This window comes from Thunnus albacares, chromosome 11, assembly GCF_914725855.1.
Source record: "Thunnus albacares chromosome 11, fThuAlb1.1, whole genome shotgun sequence".
Lineage (NCBI taxonomy): Eukaryota > Metazoa > Chordata > Actinopteri > Scombriformes > Scombridae > Thunnus > Thunnus albacares.
The window spans coordinates 1,720,619-1,742,087 of NC_058116.1; the positions used below are offsets into that span (position 1 = coordinate 1,720,619).

General features: G+C 40.7%; 2 protein-coding genes across 2 annotated transcripts; both read right to left on the minus strand.

The window, feature by feature from the left end:
* Positions 1 to 1,089: 1,089 nt before the first annotated feature.
* On the minus strand, positions 1,090 to 2,476 carry LOC122992530 (trace amine-associated receptor 13c-like). Its single transcript, XM_044366359.1, has 2 exons — positions 2,304 to 2,476; positions 1,090 to 1,912 (listed from the first exon to the last, which is right to left on the minus strand). Exons 1-2 carry the CDS (start codon positions 2,474 to 2,476, stop codon positions 1,093 to 1,095), a joined length of 993 nt encoding a protein of 330 aa, XP_044222294.1. The 3' UTR covers positions 1,090 to 1,092.
* A 6,347-nt stretch (positions 2,477 to 8,823) lies between these two features.
* On the minus strand, positions 8,824 to 10,346 carry LOC122992523 (trace amine-associated receptor 13c-like). Its single transcript, XM_044366350.1, has 2 exons — positions 10,038 to 10,346; positions 8,824 to 9,646 (listed from the first exon to the last, which is right to left on the minus strand). The coding sequence occupies exons 1-2, from the start codon at positions 10,211 to 10,213 to the stop codon at positions 8,827 to 8,829; spliced, it is 996 nt and encodes a 331-aa protein (XP_044222285.1). The 5' UTR covers positions 10,214 to 10,346; the 3' UTR covers positions 8,824 to 8,826.
* Between the last annotated feature and the right edge of the window lie 11,123 nt (positions 10,347 to 21,469).

Here is a 21,469-nt window from a genome sequence, read left to right on the forward strand (position 1 = left end):
CAGTAATGTAATATTATAACATTTTTAGAGGTGAAATTCAGCATATGGTTCAATTACTCCTGTAATTTATCAAAGTAAATCTTTGAATGCAGGATGTTCACTTGTAATTTTACAGTATCTGTGAAATTGCTTGCTTACTTTTACTTTATCTGAAAACTTCTCCTCTGGGACCAGCTGCTGCTGCACCTTTTTTTCTCTCTTCCTCTTTTCTTGGATGCAAATGATTCTTTACTTGTATTATCATATTTATTTTTTCTATGAAAAAGCATTCTGACAAAGCAGTTCAAACTCTGGACAGTACTGCTGATGTGTCAGTTATAATGTCTCAAAGGTTGAGATATTTTGTTAGTTTCAACAAGAAAGCTTTAATCTGTAATACTAAATGTATCTTCATGACTGTTCTCTGATCTGTGGCCTGAATACTCTATGAGGCCAAAACAGCATCTGTGATCACATAAGATGCAATAGCAAGAAATGAGCTGATTATTTAGGTTTCTGCATGTTTGAACTGGGTCAGTTTCCAGCATGTAGGTTATAATTCTAAAATCTGATACCCAAAGGGTTGTGATTGATTGATTTGAGTTTACAGATGTATTTAAACAACTGTTGTTGTTGTTTTGTTCATGGACACTGCTCCATTTTTCCCCGTATTTTGATAGACCCACCTCGCCTGTCATATTTATGGGATACAGGGATAAAAAATTATAATTCCATTGTTTAGTTTTCTATTTCTAAAGCTGCTCATTTTTGTGGTTGGTCTCTAACTGTAACACCAGCCCTCCAAGGAGGGGGATTTCTTCTGTCTGTCTAAAATGAAAACAGCAGGAGAGAGAAAAAACATACAACCACTAATATAATGAAACAGTGGAGAACATAATCATTATTTTGTGATAACTTGTCATAATAATTATTTTATCCTAAATATGCAATAGGTTGTAATTCCTATGTTAAACTGACAATAACTAGAGTAATGCACACTTTTCTCATGTATTGTTCATATGTACAGAAAGAGAAGAAAGGATTTTCACAAATTTTTCAATTCAGTAAAAGTCTTTGTAGAGCAGATCTCATCTCAGTCACTCCACATCCTTTCTACAGTATGTTGGCATCACAGGAGTCAGGCTGCAGTATCTGAAGAGTCACAATGAGTTTAATAGCTTTTCTGAACCAGGGGTAGAACAAGGCATATATCACAGGGTTCAAGCAGGAGTTAAAATAATACAGAACACCCAAAAAGAATTCAGATGGATTAGTGAATGAAGTGTCGCCCCCTGCAAGAGAAATACAATAATATGGACAGAAACATATTAGAAACACAACTACAAGAATACCAAGAGTCTTGGCTGCTTTCAACTCAGATTTGTTTGATGTTAGAGTCAGTGAAACCTGGAGTGTCACAGCTGCAACGTGAGAGCGCATTGCACGAGCCTGAGACACAGCCACTACAAACACTCTCATATACAAGATTATGATGAGAGTAACTGGAACAACAAAGGTCAGAACAAGATCAACAAGTCCTGAAACATATTCAATGACAAACACACACTCTCCGTGACAGGAATTATACTTACCTGGTTGAGTCAGTTCATCCTTTGTAAAGACAATGCTGAAGATGGCAGAAAAGAGCCAACACAGACAAACACAGAGTTTAACTCTTCTAACAGTGATTCTGGTGGTGTAATGCAGAGGGTCACAAATAGCCACATAGCGGTCAACTGATATGAGCACCATGTCTCCTACTGAGGAAGAGGTAATGATGAAGGCCACATAATTAAACAGAGAACACATGAGATCACCAAGAAACCAGCAGGATGTTCGCCGGAAAACTATTCCGGGCATCACCACAAGGCCCACGAGAATGTCTGATACAGCCAGAGAGAGGAGCAGGAGGTTGGTGGGTGTGTGGAGCTGCCTGGAGGAAAAGAGAAATGCATCATTAAACTGAGTCCTTATATCTAAATGATAAAACAACTCAAACAAGTATTCCAAAAAAACTATCAGCATTCTCTGATCTGCCTCATCTAAAGTTAACACATGGTTAAGTGTAGACAATCAAAACTACTTGGTTAAGGTTGACATACATTGATTATTGGGGGGAGACAGGACATGAACCATTGTCTCCAGTGTCAAAGTCAGACATTTGAGATTTATTTTGCAAAAACATTTTCAGCAAGACAGAACATTAGTCTAATGTTCTAAGGTGCAACATTACTTAGTAGTAGCTCAAACACAATTCCTCTTTTAAATCTGTTTATATCAATATGTTTTAAAAATGTAGGATCTGCAGATAGTTGTATCTCTGCCTGAAGTGGGAGACCGAGATGATGACGAGCAGGTTGAGAGCCACAATGAGCAGAGAGAAGGAGGACAGCAGAATGATCCGAAACACAACTTCAGATCCAGAAGATGTTGACCTTCTGCAGGAGGTGTTGAGGAGTTGTGGAAAGCAGAGCTCCGCTCCTTCCTGGACCTCCATCATCAGAGATCATGAGAGAGCTGCAGCTGTGGCGGCTTTCTGACTAGAACTCTGAGTCATACAACCACTTTCTCTTCACATTCTCTTTCCCCAACCGTCTTAGTCCCTGTTGGACTGCGATATCGCTCCTCCCTCAATCTACACAACACACCTTCATCATCTTCATTTGTCCCACCTCTGCCCTTATGTCACTTAACCCGTGTTTTATTTATTTATTTTCTTATTCATCTATGCAAAGTACATCTCATGCAGCAGTGAGGAAATGACTCTCTTTAAATCCACAGATGGCATAGTTGCACACCTGACACTAAAGGCCAATTCATGCTTCCTGCATGAATTCTGCATGAATTGGTGGCGACGAGGGTCCACGCTGGTCCGTGAGACGTAAATTTTGTTGTCTGCCCATATCCTCAAGGGTCTGCATGGACCCCTCTGCAGACACCCCTGTTTTGATCTTGATGTCCCTCCTCTCTCACTCTGCACATCACACCTTCATCATCCTCATCACTTTGCCTGTCTATTTTGTCTATTTTGACAACTTTCAGAACATCTTTATACAACAAGGTTCATTTGTGTTTCTTCATGAAACGTGGATCCACCATGTTGATCTACTCACTTTGCAACTATTTTTGAAGGTGTTGGTTTAAAGGATAAAGCTGGCGATTTTCTATATTGTCAACAAATCTTATGTGCAGAGCCGAACCATCAATGAATCGATCCAACTTACAAGTATTGTGTGTGTGTATCCAAAGCCTGATATATGTTATACCTCTGTGCTGTAGACCTCCGTTGCTTCCCAAAAACTATTACAAACATGTCATTGAGACACACCTCTGCACTGGGTAATGTGTTCCTTCACCCAGAAGGCAATGGCTAGTTTTTTTTTTAGAAACAGCTTCAGAGACAAATAACAGTGATAAAATATGAACAGCCAGAAGGGCCCCACCTGAGGATCTAAGGCTGCAGGCTGGCTTGTACGGGGTCAATATATCTGTTATGTAGCTTGGAGCCAGACCCAGACATGCTTTAAAAGTGATCAGTAAAATCTTAAAATCAATTATATAATGAACAGGGAGCCAATGGAGAGAAGCCAGGATTGGGGTGATGTGATGTCTGTTACAACCAGTAAGAAGCCTAGCTGCTGCATTCTGAACTAGTCGGAGGCGAGAAAGGGATTTTTGTGTTATGCTGGAAAGGAGGGAGTTACAGTAATCTATTCTGGAGAAAATGAAAGCGTGGATGATTTTTTCAAGGTCAGAGTAGGAGAGCATTGGCTTGGGTTAATTCGGTCAATGGTTCTTATTTGGAGGAAGCAGGACTGGACAACTTTTACGTGGTTCAAAACTTAAATCAGAATCAAATAGTAGATTTCTAGCAGTGGGCTTCATGTTGGTGGATAGGGAATGAAGACTGATGGGGTTTTTCGGATTAGGGGGACCGAACAGTATGATTTCTGTTTTTGAGTTGTTGAGTTGAAGGAAAATTTTGTGCCATCCAACAGTTGACATCGCTGAGACAATCTACAACAGCAGCTAGGCTTCTTGGGTCACCGGGTCTCAGGGGAAGGTATATCTGTCTGTCGTCTGCATCGCAATGAAAAGAAATGTTGTGTTGTTGAATGATTTGGCCAAGTTGAAGCATGTAAATGGAAAATAAAATTGGACCTAAAATTGAACCTTGCGGTACACCACTGGTAATGTGGGCTGTGGAAGAAAAGAAGTTATCGATGGTGACCAGGAAGGTTCTTTCTAAAAGGTAAGAATAAAACCAATCAGGTGCAGTGTCCTTGATGCCCACCCAGGTCATAAGACAGTCAACTAATATAGTGTGGAACTGTATCAAAAGCTGCACTTAGATCTAAAAGAATTAAAATTGCACTCTCCCCCGTCAGCTGCTAAAAGGAGGTCATTAATTACCTTGAGGAGGGCAGTTTCTGTGCTATGTACAGCTCTAAAACTCTAAAAGTTGGGTTGAAACCACTTTTTCTAAAACTTTGCTTAAAAAGGGAAGTTTAGAAATTGGTCTGAAATTATTAAAAATGGAGGGATCAAGGTTAGGTTTCTTTAAAAGAGCACCACAGCATGTTTAAAAGTCCATTCTCTAGGGAACTGTTGATAATCAATAAAATACTGCGGCCAACTATGTCAATTACTTCCTTGAGAAATTTCGTGGAAATAGCGTCAAGGCTGCACGTGGTGGGCTTCACCTGGGCTATGATATCAGATAAAATGACAGTGATATATGTTTAAAATTACTAAAATAACAATGACTGTCCCTGCTGGTATGTAAAACATAGGCTGGGGCATTTATTAAGTGACACACTTAATGCAGCTGCAGCTGCTCAAGACCAAGAAATTTCATGTCTGTTTCCCCAACTGCTGGAAAAGTGAAGGGGGTTAGCTCCAAAGTTAGAGATATTAATGGTGGCATTTTTTGTTTAATAACATAAAAGCATGTTTTTAATACAGTTCTATAAAAGTTGTGGACATTTTTGTGAACATTTGTGCTTATGTGTTTTTTAAATATCAGTTTTAGGGTAACGCCGTATTTCAGATAGAAGTGGTAGGATGCTAAAAGGTTATTAATGCTGCTAATTTTCATTTTTTCTTCATTTTATAATAATGATCTGCTGAATTGGGAAACTGTAAATGTGAGCTGGAACAGGAGGTGGCCATTTACAGAAACGTGAACTTAACATTGCTGAAACAGGTCTTTTCTCAGAGTGAGTACATTTGTTTTTACTAATTGCAGACAAATTATTTAAGAATAATGGTCAGTTTAGCTTTTCTAACTGTTTATTTTTATTAGAATCCTCATCAGCTACTACAATAAAAGACACAAACAGACAAGATTTGCAGTGTACTGAAATTTGTACCTGTACACAATCAGCCCATCAGGATGGGCCCACATATGAACTATTAAGGTGCAGTCACATTGAAATTCTCTTTCTGTTCATTTCACTAAGGAAGGGGAGCAACACTCTCTCGTGGACTGTCTCTCCATTGTTCGTCCATCCAGTATTTAAATTTATTCTGGTGTGTAATAAATGTTACAATCTCACAGGGCTGCTGTCATTGCTACAGACAGCACGTTAATGATAGATATCCAGTGTAATATTAATTAATAGTATTGTTGAACTTTTTCTGCATGCCCTTCTTTGCGTTACATATCAGCATTCTATGGAGAAAGAATCTGTGACCTCAAGACCCTATGATCCAGCCATTGCACCTCTGATACCACCAGCAATCCACAACCCCACCTCAGAGAGGGAGCCACTTTGAGTCTTTTGGAAAAAAATGTTTTCCATAGGTTCTTTAGCCATTTGTTTTTGAATGCTCACATCCAAATTGGTGTCCAAATCAGTAGTGTGCATGTGAACACTCGTGTGTTAGTCCTTAGGCATGGCATAAATACTCTCTCCACAAAATTTGTGACCATTTTGTCAGGTTATTGGACTAACAGACAAGCATAGGGTCACACAGACCATAACATTACCTTAGCTTGACTGATGTCATTACTAAATAAGTTGCAGTAATGTAATTGCAAATATGTAAATAAACATGTAGTTTGTGTTAAGTAATTTGACCACAATGGGACAGAAAGACTCCAAAACATTAGCAACATTATTTTATATAACATTGGCTTAAAAATTGTTTATGGCTAATATGTTAGCAATATACATACATATGTTCTGATCTGAACTGATACAATTTTTTGAAAGTGCTTGTCATACACACATTTTTACCTTGGTGTCTACACTCTTCTACTTACAGACCACTAATGATTATTTCTCTTTAACACTTTGCTTTCATCAGCTAATATTTTTAACTTTAACATTACAGGATGGTGGCCATGCAGATGTCAGAATAAGTCTCTATTCTCCATTAATTATTTTTTCTGGACTTATTTTGTTGGTAAGGAAAGAAACAACAACAATTTTAGAGGTTTACAGTCAAAACTATTATTTGATCAAAACAGTGTATTGCCGGAAACAGGCTTCATGCACAAAATTCTTTGACCAGCTTAACCAGCAATCCTGGCCAGCTAAAGTGTCCAAAACCCCTCTAAACCAACAAACCTGGTCAACCAGCTTGACCAGCCTTGTTGGTCTCAGTTGTTTGTTTCAGCAGGGTTCTAAATTTATTTTCTGTTTCACTATAAAGGAGAATGTAAACATGAGCGGTCTTGACATGTAACACCACCAGCTTCATTTTAGTTTCTCTCTCGTGTAGTAATTAGGCAGGTTTGTGACATTTTAGTGCGACATAGTTTTACTGTAGCTAGTGTTCACAGAAGATAAACAATTTTGAATATAAGATGTGAATGCATTCAAATTCATATGGAATTATACACATTCTTTTTTCTTGAAACACAGCACACAGTTGATTGAATTTACTAATTATCTGGATTAAGTCGCATACATATAAAAGAGTAAGAGAAATATGATTACAAATGATAATGAAATTTTTGTACAGTAGTAATAAGAGATATTTTCCCTGCTGTTGTTTTCAAATCCTGATTAAAATAGTTTTTACTATATTCCTCTCAGTTTACAAGCATTAAGTGTAATTTACACTGTGGTGGTAACAATCAACACCTGTAGATAGTAAACTCAGTACTTGTTAGCCTGATAGCATAGTTAGATTTAGTGCCTGTTAATAATTGTTTTGCATTTGGATTGAAACATGATACAAATATGAGTCTGTATTTTTCTTTAATGCAAAAATCATACACATGAAGCATCAACACAATTATCCCTGTAAGTAAATAAAAAACAAAATATCTGCTGTATTTAGCATACAGCCTAATATTTTGGGAGGATAATGAAGCATAAGTGTATTTACTACCACTTAATACAAACACATCTGGTTAGACTATCCTGCATTGTAGAGGCCTGAAAAGGGCAACACCCATTACTGGAAACCTTGAAATACACTTAGAAGTCTGTACTCCAGTATACCGAGTCAACTCAAACACTGGAATTTACCAGCACTAATCTGTGCCTTTCATTCTTCAACAGTGTTTCATTTTTGAATAATCTACATGTACTTTACATGAATGTTTCCATTTTCTACTTGAACTACAAAACTATTCTGAGGGAAATATTTTCTCTTTATTTAACATTTGACAGTTCTAGTTAGTTACAGATTATGATTTTAATTATAAAACATTACCAGTTTACATGATGCACTATTCTTGAATAAACAATACAACAGGATTAGAAGTCGTAAAATAAACTCATCCAATTCAGAATAATCCAGTAATGTAATATTATAACATTTTTAGAGGTGAAATTCAGCATATGGTTCAATTACTCCTGTAATTTATCAAAGTAAATCTTTGAATGCAGGATGTTCACTTGTAATTTTACAGTATCTGTGAAATTGCTTGCTTACTTTTACTTTATCTGAAAACTTCTCCTCTGGGACCAGCTGCTGCTGCACCTTTTTTTCTCTCTTCCTCTTTTCTTGGATGCAAATGATTCTTTACTTGTATTATCATATTTATTTTTTCTATGAAAAAGCATTCTGACAAAGCAGTTCAAACTCTGGACAGTACTGCTGATGTGTCAGTTATAATGTCTCAAAGGTTGAGATATTTTGTTAGTTTCAACAAGAAAGCTTTAATCTGTAATACTAAATGTATCTTCATGACTGTTCTCTGATCTGTGGCCTGAATACTCTATGAGGCCAAAACAGCATCTGTGATCACATAAGATGCAATAGCAAGAAATGAGCTGATTATTTAGGTTTCTGCATGTTTGAACTGGGTCAGTTTCCAGCATGTAGGTTATAATTCTAAAATCTGATACCCAAAGGGTTGTGATTGATTGATTTGAGTTTACAGATGTATTTAAACAACTGTTGTTGTTGTTTTGTTCATGGACACTGCTCCATTTTTCCCCGTATTTTGATAGACCCACCTCGCCTGTCATATTTATGGGATACAGGGATAAAAAATTATAATTCCATTGTTTAGTTTTCTATTTCTAAAGCTGCTCATTTTTGTGGTTGGTCTCTAACTGTAACACCAGCCCTCCAAGGAGGGGGATTTCTTCTGTCTGTCTAAAATGAAAACAGCAGGAGAGAGAAAAAACATACAACCACTAATATAATGAAACAGTGGAGAACATAATCATTATTTTGTGATAACTTGTCATAATAATTATTTTATCCTAAATATGCAATAGGTTGTAATTCCTATGTTAAACTGACAATAACTAGAGTAATGCACACTTTTCTCATGTATTGTTCATATGTACAGAAAGAGAAGAAAGGATTTTCACAAATTTTTCAATTCAGTAAAAGTCTTTGTAGAGCAGATCTCATCTCAGTCACTCCACATCCTTTCTACAGTATGTTGGCATCACAGGAGTCAGGCTGCAGTATCTGAAGAGTCACAATGAGTTTAATAGCTTTTCTGAACCAGGGGTAGAACAAGGCATATATCACAGGGTTCAAGCAGGAGTTAAAATAATACAGAACACCCAAAAAGAATTCAGATGGATTAGTGAATGAAGTGTCGCCCCCTGCAAGAGAAATACAATAATATGGACAGAAACATATTAGAAACACAACTACAAGAATACCAAGAGTCTTGGCTGCTTTCAACTCAGATTTGTTTGATGTTAGAGTCAGTGAAACCTGGAGTGTCACAGCTGCAACGTGAGAGCGCATTGCACGAGCCTGAGACACAGCCACTACAAACACTCTCATATACAAGATTATGATGAGAGTAACTGGAACAACAAAGGTCAGAACAAGATCAACAAGTCCTGAAACATATTCAATGACAAACACACACTCTCCGTGACAGGAATTATACTTACCTGGTTGAGTCAGTTCATCCTTTGTAAAGACAATGCTGAAGATGGCAGAAAAGAGCCAACACAGACAAACACAGAGTTTAACTCTTCTAACAGTGATTCTGGTGGTGTAATGCAGAGGGTCACAAATAGCCACATAGCGGTCAACTGATATGAGCACCATGTCTCCTACTGAGGAAGAGGTAATGATGAAGGCCACATAATTAAACAGAGAACACATGAGATCACCAAGAAACCAGCAGGATGTTCGCCGGAAAACTATTCCGGGCATCACCACAAGGCCCACGAGAATGTCTGATACAGCCAGAGAGAGGAGCAGGAGGTTGGTGGGTGTGTGGAGCTGCCTGGAGGAAAAGAGAAATGCATCATTAAACTGAGTCCTTATATCTAAATGATAAAACAACTCAAACAAGTATTCCAAAAAAACTATCAGCATTCTCTGATCTGCCTCATCTAAAGTTAACACATGGTTAAGTGTAGACAATCAAAACTACTTGGTTAAGGTTGACATACATTGATTATTGGGGGGAGACAGGACATGAACCATTGTCTCCAGTGTCAAAGTCAGACATTTGAGATTTATTTTGCAAAAACATTTTCAGCAAGACAGAACATTAGTCTAATGTTCTAAGGTGCAACATTACTTAGTAGTAGCTCAAACACAATTCCTCTTTTAAATCTGTTTATATCAATATGTTTTAAAAATGTAGGATCTGCAGATAGTTGTATCTCTGCCTGAAGTGGGAGACCGAGATGATGACGAGCAGGTTGAGAGCCACAATGAGCAGAGAGAAGGAGGACAGCAGAATGATCCGAAACACAACTTCAGATCCAGAAGATGTTGACCTTCTGCAGGAGGTGTTGAGGAGTTGTGGAAAGCAGAGCTCCGCTCCTTCCTGGACCTCCATCATCAGAGATCATGAGAGAGCTGCAGCTCTGGCAGCTTTCTGACTAGAACTCTGAGTCATACAACCACTTTCTCTTCACATTCTCTTTCCCCAACCGTCTTAGTCCCTGTTGGACTGCGATATCGCTCCTCCCTCAATCTACACAACACACCTTCATCATCTTCATTTTTCCCACCTCTGCCCTTATGTCACTTAAACCGTGTTTTATTTATTTATTTTCTTATTCATCTATGCAAAGTACATCTCATGCAGCAGTGAGGGAATGACTTTCTTTAAATCCACAGATGGCATAGTTGCAGACCTGACACTAAAGGCCAATTCATGCTTCCTGCATGAATTCTGCATGAAATGGTGGCGACGAGGGTCCACGCTGGTCTGTGAGATGTAAATTTTGTTGTCCACCCATATCCTCAAGGGTCTTCATGGACCCCTCTGCAGACACCCCTGTTTTGATCTTGATGTCCCTCCTCTCTCACTCTGCACATCACACCTTCATCATCCTCATCACTTTGCCTGCAACCCTCCCTCTCTCAGTGGCTCTCTCTCACCAAAAGGACTGGACAACATAAGTGTAACCAAGAGAACAAAAACACAAAGAGTCCAAAAACCATGAGTCCATGACAATGTGATAATACTCAAGCACGTGCACAGATAAAATGCAGGTGGTGCTCAAACACCTGCCCTTTTGGCCTCTGACTAATTAAGTGCCTTTGTTGCAAGACAGTTTTTTTCTATTTCTCTTTCTAGTTTTATATTTTAATTTGACCCATAGTATCAATTCTCAATCAAAAGCGCATTGTAATGCTGGACATCTGAGTTCTAATTCTGCAAGAAAGCACAAGCCCCTGCCCCTCCGTCTATGACTTCCCCTGTCACAGCCTCCACAGTTAACGCATGAGAGCACCCTTTGGAGCAGCATGATCCATGTCTCCCTGATCTGCCGTCACTGGTGACAGCCAGGTAACAACAGTGTTTGCCCTAAGCCCTGGTGTTTGTCACTGTTGTGAAATTAAAACACTATTAAAACATCTCAATACAGCCAACTTAATTAAGGCAACAACCCACCATTAAGCTTAACAACAAGTGAGTTAGCCTGGCGTAAAATAGCATTGTCAGGTAGGCTAGTTAGTTCCTTTGGCAGGAAACTGAAATAAATAAATATGCATTACATGGTTAATAGTCTATGCAATCATATTTGGATATCCTCCTCTCCTTTCCTGTCTCCAATTCGTGAAATAGTCATGAAATTTGTGTGCATGGACACGATTGTTCCATTTTTTTGTGACAGCACAACTTTCAAACTAATGTATTTCAATTGGAGGTAGGTTTCATGCCTGTAGCATATTTTTTTTCTGTCAGTCAGGACTCAGGAGCACAGGGGCTGTATTGTTTTTCTCATTTGTCATTCATCTTTAACTATAACCGCTTCATCACTCAACATTTAATCATAAGATTTTATCCTTGTTTTTGTTTTATTCTAATTTTACCAGTCTGATGGGTGGACTGGATGCGCTACGTATGAGTATTTTCCTCACTGTCGATTTTAATATCTTTAACATTTCTCAACACAAAACTCAATAACTCAACAATACTGTAATGTTGGTGTATTGTTAACGTTAACTTGATTAAATCTATTTCAGGTCGGCAAGGAAAACAGCAAGGCGACAACTTCTTCAGAGAGTAACGTGTGTACTTTTCCATCCATTCAAAACAGTAGAACCCCTCAGACTTGATACATCACTTCACTGTGCAGCGTATCACTCCGCCCAATCTGAACTATCCTAAACGATACAGACAAGTTGCATAGTATAGTATAATTCCTAATTTACATAAAAATATAAAGAATCTATTCATCAAATCTTGAACTATTAATTAAATCATGTAAACACCCAGCCAATACCAAAATAAGATAATCTTCAAACAGTTCTTCACAAAAATAAATTTCATGTTACATTCTTCTCTCTCTTCAGATGAAATGTCCTCATTTTGAAATTTATGAAAAAAAAATCTCATCTCCAATGTGAAAGACAAAATAACTGCACTGTCATAGCAAGGTACATGGGAAACAGAAAAACAGTATACTAGGCATATGAGCAGGGGGTAAAAACAAATATGCTTATATGGCCTAAAATGACTGAAATCATAGTCTTATGACATTACAGAAACACAGCAACATCCTTTATAATCACAACTATAAACCCATGAAAGATGATATCAGCCACATTTAACATATGAAGTTTTTGTGTGTGTGATGCAAACAATGTCCATCTGAAAAATGAATTGCAAAAGATTTAGTGTCCCAATAAATGTGCATATCAGTTCATATCAGGAGAAAACAGTCCATATCTGTAATTTCACTAACCATGACCATGCCAACAACAATAATATAGATTTCGATAGTTTAATTGAGATAATGAAAGAGAGCTGAGATGTTGAGTGATAGATGGGGTTGGAGAACCTGATGAAGGGATTAGGGATAGAGGGATCAAGTAATGAGGGGAGGAAAGGGTGAGGGTTGAGGGATGAGGGTTGAAGAATGTGAGATGGAGGGTTGAGGGGATGAGGGATGAAGGGAGGGGGGAGGGTCAATGACGGATGTATGGTATTTTGTTTGATGAGATGATGACGACTGATGGTGGGAGGGAACAAGGGGGAAGGTCAAGACTCTGAGTGGGGGAGCTGTCTCGTCAGTCCATTGGATGGATAGAGCCCCCAAAAGAACTTCATGTGGAGAGGCGTTCATGGAAGTTTCTAATGTTGTCTGGGTTGTGGTTGGTGTAGATTAGGTAAGTGGGGAAAGACCAGCAGTCTAGAATTTTCTTCTCTCTGGGTGATCTGAGATTCCTTGTCTGGAAGCGGTTGAAGTGGCTCAGATATGGAATAAGTTGCCAGAGTATGGTTCTGGAGAAATCGCTGACTTGTAACCAGGAATGTGTAATGACTCTGCCTGATTTGGTGGTAAAGAGTGGGTCTTGTGGAGAATCATGGTGGGCTAGTCTTTGGTTTATGTAGGTTTGAATGGGCTCTGAAGGCTCAGTTACAGGTTTAAGCAAAGAGAAATGTGGGGTGAGAGAGGCAAGGCTGGTCAGTTTGCTTTGCTTAAGGTTAATTATGAGAGTGTCGGGAGTGGCGTCTTTGTCTCAGAAGAATGAATGGAAATATCAGATGTTATTGCATGTCAAAATGGATTGTAGTTGAGGGAAGAGGCAGTGAATTCTGAGCAGCCCAGAAAGCCGGAGAATGCCCGTAGGAACATAGGTTCTAAGATTTTGTCAATGTAGGGAGACAGGTAGCTTGTGCAGAGAATTCCGATGTATCGGGCCAGGACGTCTGAAGTCAGGGGTAAACGTTTTGGCCTAAGACGGAGTTCGGCCTTACTGACCTTTGGATAACATGCTGAAGTGTGAGGCAAGGCTGGATACGGTACCCAAGGATTTTTTGTTTATTATGGTCAACGACAATATAGTTGTATGAACGAGGATGACTAAGACCTCTCATGCCCCCAAAGAAGGGCTTCGATGATGACGTGGAATGGTTCGCTGAGAGCAGAGAAGGGAGGGTGGGGACAGTTGAGGTGGCTGATTGGAGGTGAACCACCTATGGCTGATGTAACCCTGAAAACAGAAGGAGGTGTTGTGTCGGACTGCAGTTGTATGTCGTGAGATCAGGCAATGCGGTTGTCTCAGAAAGCAGTTGGGGGTGGGTCGAAAGCTGGTAGGGCCATAAAGGGCTGGATGAAGGTCGGTTACGGAGGGATGAAGGAGGGGCGAGGGTTGGCATGAAGGAGGATCGAGGACAGAATGGCAAGTGGAACCAAGAATTAGAAAGTGGACAAATTGGCGATCAGAATGGTCCGTTGGAGCATAGTTCAGGGCAGTTAATGTTTATGAGTGTTTGACATATTGGCATGACTGTAACCATGCTTGGTGGTGGGATGAAGGAGGGATCAGGGGAGGGATGAAGGAGGGTTAAAGATTGGGTGGAAACCGCAGGTGAACCAAGAATGGGAAAGCGGAAGAACTGGTGGTTGGATTGGTCTGTCGGCACATATTTTAGGGTGTTTAATGTTTACGGGTGTTTGATGTATTGGCGTGATTGTAAGCAGCGCATGGTGGCAGGATGAAGGAGGGACGAGGGGTGGGATGAATGGCGGTTGAGGGAAGGGAGAAAAAGGGGGGAAGGGGTCAAGTGCAAGGACTTGGTGAAAACTGTGGGACAACCGCGTACAGGAAAATGGATGATCTGGCCATCTGGATGGTTCTTCGGGGCTAATTTGGGGGTGCTTATAGTATTTGGCAATTTGGAATATAGCGATGTCATGAACCATGACATGGTGGGGTTGTGAGGGCCACTGTGCTTGACATGGGCACCACCACAGGAAGAATACTGTCACGTAAGTGACGACAGGCATGATGCACCTAGATGGAGTACAATGGCCATCAGAAGCGAGAAGAGAAGCATAAAGCCTGTGATAAAGGGTTGAGCCGTCAAGACTGTAGTAGCCTGTGCTAAAGGCTTGAGACCGTTGAAGACTTAAGAAGCCTGTGGTATGAAGGTGCAGCCGGGACATGGAGAAACACGACCTGGCCCTCAGCGAATGCTGAAGCAGTCTGCTGCTTCACTCCAATGGGTGGCGTGATGCTATAGGCGTGCTGCATGCAAGAGACACTGGGCAGGGAACCCGGAAGCAAGAAGCCGGCTGGAGCGGTGATGGGGCTGGAGGCTGTGTGGAGCAGGAAAAGCACGGCTTTTGTAGGCTGTGGAGGGGACATTTTTCTCCTTGAGGGCATGACGAAGCCAGGCAACTGTCCAGTCAGAGATTCCCTTGAGTCTTAGGGTTTAAGGGACTTTTGCGTGGAGGAGATGATGACCGAGTCAGGTAGAATGCCTGTATAATATGCTGAAGATGATCGACGGCCCTTTTTTTTCTGGAGAGAAGAGGATGAGAGTCCCTGAAAAGCAATGGAAGTAGCAGCACCTATCCTGAAGAAGTGGCCTGAGTACTGCAGAAAGCTTAGACCATGCTTTTTGGGTCTCTAACTTAAAGAGTATGGTCTTGACCCACGTCATGTGTCATGAGACAACTGTAGTTGTGTTTGGCATCATATGAACAAGACTGACTTGACTTAAGCTCTTAGTGTACTGTATTGACCAAGAAAGCTGATTTATTTATTTATTTAATTTTACGCCCTATTCCTTATTCAGATATTCAAAATAAGGTTGAAAATTGGCAAATTGGACCTTTAAGCACTTGCCTTAGTTATGAATAAACCAGAACGTAGACATGAGATATCCATCAGTCATAAAAAGAAAAGAGATGATGGGCCAGACTTTTCTTTTCGAGCTTTAAAACGTTAATGTGGAAACCTAATGACAGAAAAGTGAATCAGTATGAGCAATAAAAATTAAACAGAGTCACAGTAGCAGGCAAACAAGGCCCTCTGCCATGAGCAGGAAAATAAGGTGAGTATCCAGTGCTAGAGTCTGAGGTGGAGTTAAATGAAAGAACCACTGCTGGCAGATAGTGATCCCATTCACCACCATTTTGATGAATGAGTTTATCCAACTGTTCTTTTAGATTCCTGTTAAATCAATCATCCCATTACCACTGGGATGGTATGGTGAGGTCCTTTTTGATGTTCAGTCTCTGACATATTGTCTGGATGATTTTTGATTCATACTGTCATTCCTCATCTGAAAACAGTTCCTCTGGAGCTCCATGTTCAGGAATGTAACGCTCACACAGCAGTTGTGCTACAATAGTCGCTGATCTGATCTAGCATAGGTAATGCACTGACATACTATGTAAAGTGGCCTTGCACTACAAACACATACGTATGTCTTGTTTTCTCTGTGAAGTGAGAGGCAGCTCAATAATATCTGTGTACAAAAACTGGAATGGTCTTTCTGCCTGTATGGATTGTAAGGGAGCTCTGTGTTGTAGTACAGGTTTTCTGTAAGACTAATCACAAAAATTGTCAATGTCAGACCTCATGCTAGGCCAGTAGCACATAGCTAGAGCCTTCTTGAATGTGTGATCAGCACTGTAATGACCAGAACAGGGGTTACCGTGTAAAATGTTCATTGTCGTTGTGATGAGTGTTTTGGGAATCAGCACTTGAAACACCACTGGCTTCCCTGGTACAGTGTGGGATTTTCAGCAGAGCAAGTCATTACACAGTACAAGTTTTGGGAACTGCCACCACAGTTGTCTTTGCATTTTCCCTTTAGCATGTCTGAGGTAAGGTTGTTTGTTTTGCTGTACCTATGTTTTCTCTTCTGAGAGAATGGGATCAGAAAGTTGTTCAGCTAAAATGTAATTTCCTGACTAGAAAATGGGTGTTCCAACAAGTCCAGAAGGATGTTAAGCTCCATGACATTGATGTGGATGTTAATTTATTCATTGGAACTGATACCCCAAAAGTGGTGGAGCCTTGGGAGCTAATAAACAGCCAGGATGCAGGACCCTATGCAGTCAGAACCAGGGCCAGTTGGGTCATTAAAGGTGCAATGTATAGAATTTAGTGGCATCTAACGGAACGGCCTTGGCAGAAATTGAATATAATATTAATAAATATGTTTAAATTAGTGTGAAATCACCTGAAAATGACAATCGTTGTGTTTTCATTACCTTAGAATGAGCTCTTCATATCTACACAGAGAGCGGGTCATCTGCCATGGAGCCCGCCATGTTGCACTGCCATGTTTCTACAGAAGCCCAGAATGGACAAACCAAACACTAGCTCTAGAGAGGGCCTTTCATATTTTTCGTCAGTTTTTCAGCCACTGTAGGTTCTTACACATGCTTGGAAGGGGAGGGTGAGGGGAGGGGTATTCAGCTGGTTGCAATCTGCAACCTCACTTCTAGATGCCACTGAATCCTACACACTGCACCTTTACTGGTCCACTTTGTAGTGGAAGTGATAGCAGGAGTGAGGCTGCCCTGTGCTGGTTAAACAATATAACCATGCCTTTAATGAGAAATAATCAATGTCATGAATGTCATGAGAAGCACAACAGAATTAACTGGAGAACATTACTGTATTGACTTACCTTTCAGACAGGAAAATCTCATCTTGCCAAACAATCACTCTGTTGCAGAGCAGTGCCTCCAGTACTAGCTGATATCTAAGCCATATTTCATCAAGTTTGTGTCTCAGTCAACTGTCTCCGCTTCCTCTGATGGCCTCATTGTGACACTGCACAGTGTCCTTTGGAATATTGTATGAAAGTGCCTCTGTTTGGAACTGTGTTATCACCAAGTTGTCCAAATTATGCTTTGGGATATACTGCAGAGTGTAATGTCAAACACTTGAAGTGTTGGGCATTATAGTGGTCAGTTTAACATAACTTTCATGAGGATGACTGCCTTAAATCCATGGCTTCAGAGGAGGAAGCAGTGTAAATGATCAAGGATTTGACTGCTCTCTATTATAAAGGAGTATTATAAAGGAGGATTCAGTCTTTCAGTGTAGATCAGCAAGAGCTGCACAGTACTGATGTCAATCGCCGAGGACAGCAGAGGAAAGGAAATGATGGAACTGGATTTGGATACAGACCAACTTCCAATGGAGTGAGCACTAGGACTACAGTGGTGCATTGAAACTGACAAGTTGAAGTTCAGGATCTCAGCACAAGAACAGCCAGAGACCAGAAAAGGCATTGTTTCAGTGGTCAGCTCACTGTATGACTGTTAGGGAAGACCCATTCAGTATGTCCATTCAAGCTGTTGCTGCAGGAGCCTTTTAAGAGAAACTTGGGGTGGAGATGAAGCTATTCTCCTTTACTTCTCTAAGCAATGGACTGATTGGCTGGAGGACCCCACAAAGGTTGCTAAGTTCAAAGTAGATCGCCAAATTAAACCCAGAGACTTTGGAGAACCTGTTACAGCACAGCTTCACCACTTTTCCAATGCAAGTCAAGTTGGATGTGGAACCTTGTCTTACTTGAGATTGGAAAGAGATAATAAAGTACACGTTGTATTTCTCTGGGGAAAAGCCAGAGTTGCTCTACTTGAGCAGAATACAATTTCTCAACTGGAACTCACAGATGCAATTCTTGCTGTTCGAGTTGATAGAATGCTTCAGAAGGAGTTGCAACTTAAGCTGGAGAAGTGAGTTTTCTGGACTGACAGCGCAACAGTCCTAAAATGTATCTGTAATGAAACCAGATGATGCCACATCAATTGCAAACACAACTGCTTCTCTGTCATCAGAGCGAGATGTTGATCAGTGGAGATATGTGAGTTCTAGGGAGAATTTCCTGAGGATTTCCTGAAAAACAGATGGATAAATGGGTTTCTCTACCAATTCACAAAGACCATCCCATTTGAATGGTATAAAAAGTAGTTTTATTTGGATCGTCGAGAGGGTTCAGGATTGGATGAGGATGGTGTACGGTCGGTTGGATGGGGGTCGAGGAGAGGGATGAAGGGGGTCGATTGCCGGGGGATGAATGGGAGCTGAAGGGTGGTCTTGGTCGTGTACGGTGGGATGATGTGGTCGAGGAGAGGGATGAAGGGGGTCGATGGTGTGGGGATGACCAGGGACCAAATGAAATCACAAAGAGGCTGGAGCGTCTAGGAACCCGGGGGTCGAGACTCAGGGTGGGGGACATGTCTCGATGAGCTTTCTGCTTTGTCATCCCCCTGTGGTTCCTGGAATAGGACAAGAAGAATCACTTATGCAGAAGTATTAACCCTAATGAGCATCTCTTTGATGGTGGGAGGAAACCTGAGTACCCGGCGGAAACCCACGCAAACACGGGAAGAACATGCAAACTCCACACAGAAAGGACCTGGGATGGCCAGTGTTCGAACCCAGGACCTTCTTGCTGTGAGGCATAAGTGCTAATCACTGTGAGCCACCGTGACACCCATTGAGAGGGGAGAGAGAAGAAAAATAGGGTTTGGGGGGGAGGGCCGTGAGAACTGAGACGAATGGGAGAGAAAGGGCTTAGACCGACCACTTACTGCTGCGTCTGAGAATGGCAGGATGTCATGGGTTTGGGGCGTCGGAGGATGAGGGGGTAGAATGAGAGCTGGGAGGTTCATAAAGGGCTGGATGAAGGGAGGGGGACAGGGATAGAACAGGAGGAAATGGAGTGGGTCCAATAGAGGGAGCACTGTAGCTCGGTGCGACTGTGGCTGAGGTAACAGCAGGACCAGTAGTGGCTATGGGAAGAAAGCTGCGGGGGCGAGTGGAGCTGAAAGTGACGAGGTACTTGCAGCTCTTGGAAGGGAAGAGGAAAGGATGTCGGGATGAGGGGGATGTATGTGCAGGGGGCGATTGTGCAGCCTGCAGACACAGGAATGAGACAAAAATGAAAACAAATACAAAATGGAGGGAGTTAGAAAGGAGGGAGCTCTGTGGCTTTCTTACATATCAACTAATGATGAGGAAAACCAGGCTCCCTGAAGCAATGAATCGATATGAAGCAGTTGCAATGAAAATTGTACACTGTGGCAAAGCAGTTGATCCAGTCAGTCAATGTCACTGAAAATTAGTTCCTGAACCTTTGTTATAATAATAACTCCATGAGGTTCAAAGGGACTTGCCAGTGAACACTACTGTCAAGGATTTGGAAAATACCACCAACAGCCTAATCTATTACTTTTCATCTTGGCTGGAGCTAAAAACTTCTGTCGCTTGGTTTCTCAAGGTCAAGGAAATTCTCATGTTATTGGGACAGAAGATAAAGGAGTTTTGTGCTCCTGCAGGCGTCAATAAGGACAATCTAGAGATTCTACATTAAGAGGAAAGAATTCAGAGCTTTAAACCCACAACAAAGAAAACAAAGTCTAACTCCAGAAGATCAGTTGAACACACAATTTCAAAGCTGAAATCGCCTCACTGAATGTTACCATAGATACCATAGACTGTATATAAAGATGGACGACATGACAGCTCCCCAAAAGTGAAGCCAAAATATCTCGATTGCAGTACTGGTTGCAGTAGAGGTTACAAATCTCGCCCCCTCCATGATGGGACATGGGCCAATATGTTTTACCAAAGATTTCCAAAGAGTTTCATTTTAGGTAGCTCTTATGCTGATGTATGTTCCAGTGCTCATTTTTCTCCTGAGTTCACTTGGCTCTCAGTGGCGGGACAGCTGTCAGTCAAGTGAAGGGGGCGTCATCCCACCCCCCTGACTCTACTGCACAGACTCTGGTTGCAAATGACATCACACAAGCAAGATGGCAGCTCCTGAAAACGCAATATTTTGGCTTCACTTTTGCATAATGGTAGGAAGTAGAGACACGAGGTCCATCTTTGTATACAGTCTAGGGTATGACTTTGTATTTGCATGTGTCATAGATTTGGTTGCAACTGGACAGTGTGGTCACTGCTCAGTGGTCATGGATCAGACTCAAACTGAGAAGATTGTTGTACAAAGCCATAATATATTTAGATATTCTACAAAAAAACATTGTGTTGCAAGATTTTTGTTTTAAACATAAATCCTGCCATTACATATTTTTGTAGATAAACCTGGAAGTTAACTCCACTAAAGGTTTTATAATGCATATTTCAAAAATGTCTTCATTTTATTTTCGATAAAATTAAAATGAATACAAAATAATTAATTTATGCATACACATTAAGAAGATAGATGGACATTAACAATATGACAAGATAAACAAATAAATGCATTGTGAACAACAGACCTCATTCTATTTTCTGCACAGTAGAAGAATTAGAAATCCAGCAACCCTTAGCTCAAACAGTTCGAGTTCAAGGACAACAAACCACAACACTATTGGTTATCGTGTTTCAGCAGACAGACAAAGTGCCTGGTTTATTCCTTTAATGTCAAAAAGTTATAGAATCCCGTCCTTTCATTATATCTACTTCTATTTGCCTCAGGCCAAAAAACCTGATGAAACGTGTCTACACAGTGAATTCTGTCAGTTGACAAACATGGAGCTACTTCCAGCTTGTCCAGACTTGTGGTAAATGTAATGCAGAGTGGCTTGTGTGCTTAAAAGTCCAGATGACACATTCAGACAGGGGACACCCTGTCCCAAAAATGAGTGGATATTTAAAGTGTGGTATGTACCATATGTGCACTGTGCAGAGAGGTAAACTGTGACCTCTAGTGGCAGAGAAGGTTGTTGAAGAACAACATGGGTGAAACCACAGCAGCTGGCATTTTGGAAAAAGCATTTGTTGCAGGGGCGATCTAGAGGGCAGGAGGCAATGGGATCATGATCCAATTAATAACAAAGAGCTGCAGGTATGTCATTGCAGTGTTAAACAA